This window comes from Cicer arietinum, chromosome 1 (genome assembly GCF_000331145.2).
Source record: "Cicer arietinum cultivar CDC Frontier isolate Library 1 chromosome 1, Cicar.CDCFrontier_v2.0, whole genome shotgun sequence".
Taxonomy (NCBI): Eukaryota; Viridiplantae; Streptophyta; class Magnoliopsida; order Fabales; family Fabaceae; genus Cicer; species Cicer arietinum.
This window is the reverse complement of record NC_021160.2, coordinates 40913295-40917531: the sequence shown is the minus strand read 5'-3', so window position 1 is coordinate 40917531 and position 4237 is coordinate 40913295. Positions and strand designations below refer to the sequence as shown.

The 4237-nt window shown below is 27.6% G+C and overlaps 1 protein-coding gene across 1 annotated transcript; it reads right to left on the bottom strand.

Annotated features, from left to right (window-relative positions):
• Positions 1-1955: 1955 nt before the first annotated feature.
• Positions 1956-2681, bottom strand: LOC101507761 (SKP1-like protein 14). The gene has a single exon (XM_004488709.4). The coding sequence runs from the start codon at positions 2604-2606 to the stop codon at positions 2073-2075; it is 534 nt and encodes a 177-aa protein (XP_004488766.1). The 5' UTR covers positions 2607-2681; the 3' UTR covers positions 1956-2072.
• Between the last annotated feature and the right edge of the window lie 1556 nt (positions 2682-4237).

Genomic DNA, 4237 nt, shown 5'->3' with positions numbered 1-4237 from the left:
CTATTTTTTGAACCATTTTGACCCTTTACGACACTAAGATATATCTTTTAAACTTCATCATTTCTCTTGTTTTTATCTCTTCCTTTTCCATCTCCCAACTTAACTGACTTCCTCAGTCTATTTTATTTATTAAAAAAAACAAAACCAACGCATGAACATCATCCTCTACTACTATCTTTCTTCTTATTCTCCACTTAATTTCTACCATTGCAGTGACAATCCAAATCTCTCACCAGGAACAACAACCCATTAAGCTTCCAACAAAACTCAATCGTGGTCCTCTTCCAATAGCACTTTCTCCCTCCATTTCCAGTGAATCACCCATTATCTGGTCTGTCGGAAACGGCGCCACCGTTTTTGTTTGGTCAAGCTTTGAAAACCCAACTGATACCACCGTTCCTTCTCAGAATTTCAATGTTTCCTGTTGGTATGGTTTTGCGTTTCGCGTTGTAACCTCACTCTCAAATTTAATGATATTAACGTTGAACTTGAAGTCTTCCATGAGTTTCACGAATTTGAGTTCCACTGTTTTATGTTCGCAATCAAATGGAATTTTGCAGCTTTTTTATCCCAATTTGATTTTCCCTGTGGTAGTTGCTTTTACCAAGGATTATGGTAAAGGTAATTATGTGTTCAGGATTTTGAAGCTCGATGGTGATGATAACTTGAAGATTTATACTGTAACTCAAAACAATTTTCTGTAAATTACTTTTGAAATATAGATTTGTTGGCTTGTGTAAATCACATCATAGTTTCCAACACATACTCTCAAGGAGATTTGTGGACCATTCTTTTTGTGTTCAACATCTTTAAATTGGTGAAATCGACACCACGATATATTTGCTAATGGTTTTGCATTCAAATTAGAAGTTATAAATGAATTTTATGAGTCGATCAAATAGATTATGGAAATGTGATATATAAAATGAAGTATTGAATAGTTCGAAGAGAAAATGGGTAAAGAGGAACAAAAGGAATTAGTATTGACTTAATTGCTATCTAATTGCAATTAGATCTCTACTTTTCTTATTTATGGGTAAAAGTATATCTAGTTTTCTAATTGTACATACATGATGTTTAACTAAAAAGATTTGTCTTTGTTAGTTGAGTTAGGATATTTTATGACAATTTTCTATTTTTTTAGGCTTAATTGCAGTTTTGATCTCCTATTTTAGTTGAATCACGAAAGTAGTTCTCCATTTTATTTCTCTCTAGTTTTAGTCTCTCAAATATAATGTAGGTACAAAACAAGATTTTGAGACATAATATGACTTAAATAATTGCAAAAAAAAAAATTGAAATTTCATCAATTTTGGACCAAAATTATGATTTTGGGACTAAAAACCAGAAAAAATTCTGATTTGCAATTAAGTTTTTTTTTTTAATTTTAATTAAAAATTAAAAATTTAATGATCATGAATTATCAATATAAAATAATTTTATTTTTACATTTAATGAGAAGTCACGATATTTCAACATAAATTCATTTTGTAAATACAATTTAAAAATAATTATCGAACATTTTAATAAAACGTGAGTATACAAAAAATTTACACTATTTTTCTGAAGAAATAATGTCAACTATCAATGAAATCCTTATTAAAATTGCAATGGGATCTCTACTCAATTGGACATCTTTCTGTAAAAAAAAAAAAATTCGATATCAACTTTTTCCAATCCAAGAAATAATCTCCACATAGAGACATTACTCAATTTCACAATTTTGCCAAATTTGTTTTCAACTTTTATTCCATGAATATCAACAAACATTAAATTGGAATTTGAATTCCTCCTATTGGAGTATTTAACACGGTTAACATTTCGTAAGTCATTGGACCGAAATCAATTCAAATTTTTTCTTTTTTTTCATAAGTACTGCCAATGTTCATTGGACCGAATTCGATTGAAGTACTACCAATGCAAATTGTGACGGCAAAGAATCCATTGCAAATTCATAAACTAGTAATAGCAAAAACAAACTCAAATTTTATTAATAATTTTAATTTCATAATTTAAAAAGATAAATTAGAGAAAGAATTCCTAATTTAATTTTAATTATGATGAAATAAAATTCAATCATCGTCATCTTCAATGACTCCCGTAAATGCCCAAGCACGCTCTTTACGAATCGTAGCCTCTTCTTCCGGCGTAAAATCACTTTCAACTCCAAAATATTTCCGCACATACTCCACACTTCTATTCGCAATTCGATCCGCAATTACCTGACTCAAATAATCGAAAAGATGATCCATGTTCAAGTAATTTGCAGCAAGGAAAAGATCTTTCACCTCTTCGTTGTTCAAATCTTTCACGAACTCGGCTTTGAATTCTTTGGTAATCTTCTCGGATATTTGCTTTCTGCAATACTCGATTATCAAAGGAAGCTGATCGCTGTAGATGTTGGGAAGAGGAATGGTTGAAGTTGAGTCCGATGTTTCGTCGATGAAAGATTGAACGGTTTTCATCTCTTTTGCAATGAGAGGTTCTATTTCGAAAATGACGCCGTCAGCTGTCATAAGCGAGATCATTGAAGACGACGATGACGCGTCTGGTTCAGTTTTAGAGATTGAGAGTGAACTCATCTTTGATAATATTTCTTCTGCCATTTTTCAAAGCAAAAAATAAAATCAAAAACAGAGTCAATGAGTAATTGTTGAAACTGAAACAGAGAGAAATGAAAGTTAAGGGGATTGAGTGAAGAAAAACAAAGTTGTTTTTAACTTTTTATAGAGAAAATTAAAAGGACGCGACAAAAAGGCTACGCGGTATTACAAAAACGCCAACTTAACCTAAAACAAGATTTAATTAATATTAAATGTAATATCATTCATTGTAATTAATATTTGGTCAAAAAGATTCATTGTAATTAATAAGTTTATTGTATTATATTTTTTTATTAATAAAATAATTTAATTTTCATTTTTTTTTAAATTTTTTTATTAATTTTAAATATTTTTTAATATATTTTTAATTGGATTTTTAATGCATTTTATTTTCTTTTGTTATTTTTAATTAAAGTGAAAGTACAGAGGGGCTGTATTAAATTTTTTATTCACGTGGATGAGTATGTACAAAGATATTTTTCTAATAATATCAAAGTGAAAATGATATAAGTTCAAAGCGTTACAAACAAAATAGAATCCTTCGATCTTTTTAAAGTATATTGCTAAGGATTAAGATAATTCCCTTTTCAAAATGATTTCTGGTGATGAAAGAAATTAATTTTTATATATAATGGTATAAAACTTTTTTACTCATACATCAATGCCATTTTATTAAGTTAATTTTTAAAATATATCCAACAAAATTTTTTTGCAGTAAGTTAAAGTATACGGGAAAAAAAATTATCTCACATGTGTATACAAATTTAATTCAAAGATTTAACGCATGGTTAAAGATTTGTGTGCAATCTTTTCTTGGGTAGGTTTTGGTTCATTAATTGTCCGTGCAAAATTGTCACATTGAATATCATTTTCGTTTTTACTCAATCACATTGAAAAGTATGAAATGAAATTTGTTATAGGATTTCTAAGATACATTTTAAGATTGATACATGTTAAATCTATATAAATCAATTTGATTAGGTTATTGATCTAAGGCTTAACTGCAGTTTTGTTATCTCTATTTTAACTGAATCACAAAAATAGTCCTCCTATTTTTTTTTTTTTTTTTTCAGTTTTGGTAATCAAACATAATTTTGGTTCAAAATTTGATAAAATGTCATTTTTTATTTTGCTTATTTAAGTCACATTATGCATCAAGATCTCAAAGTGTAATAATTGTACCTGAGATCTATAATCATAAATGGTGTGGTGTGACTTAAAAAAAATAAAATTTTGACACTTCATCAAATTTTGAAACAAAATTATGTGTGAAGGACCAAAATTGGTGAGAAATAAAATGGAAGACTATTTTCGTAATTCAGTTAAAATAGCAAGACCAAAACTATAATTAAACCTAGATTTAATATCACCAAAAATTTTAAATTTTATATTTTAGATTTCTTTTAAATTATTATGATTTTTAATTATAGAAATAAATTATATAATTATTAAAAACTAAAAGTAATATTTAAATATATCGGATATATATTACTTAGTCAACTTTTAATATGTATATATATTGAATATTGTAATATATGTAATATATCAATATCAGTATTATTGAAAATTAATTGGACTGTTGATTAAAATTTTGATAACATTGATATAACCTTTCACATTACTGTAAAGGTTCT

What these genes read in the sequence shown, in the direction of transcription:
- LOC101507761 (XM_004488709.4), bottom strand. Translation starts at nt 2,606, where the DNA reads ATGGCAGAAGAAATATTATCAAAGATGAGTTCACTCTCAATCTCTAAA.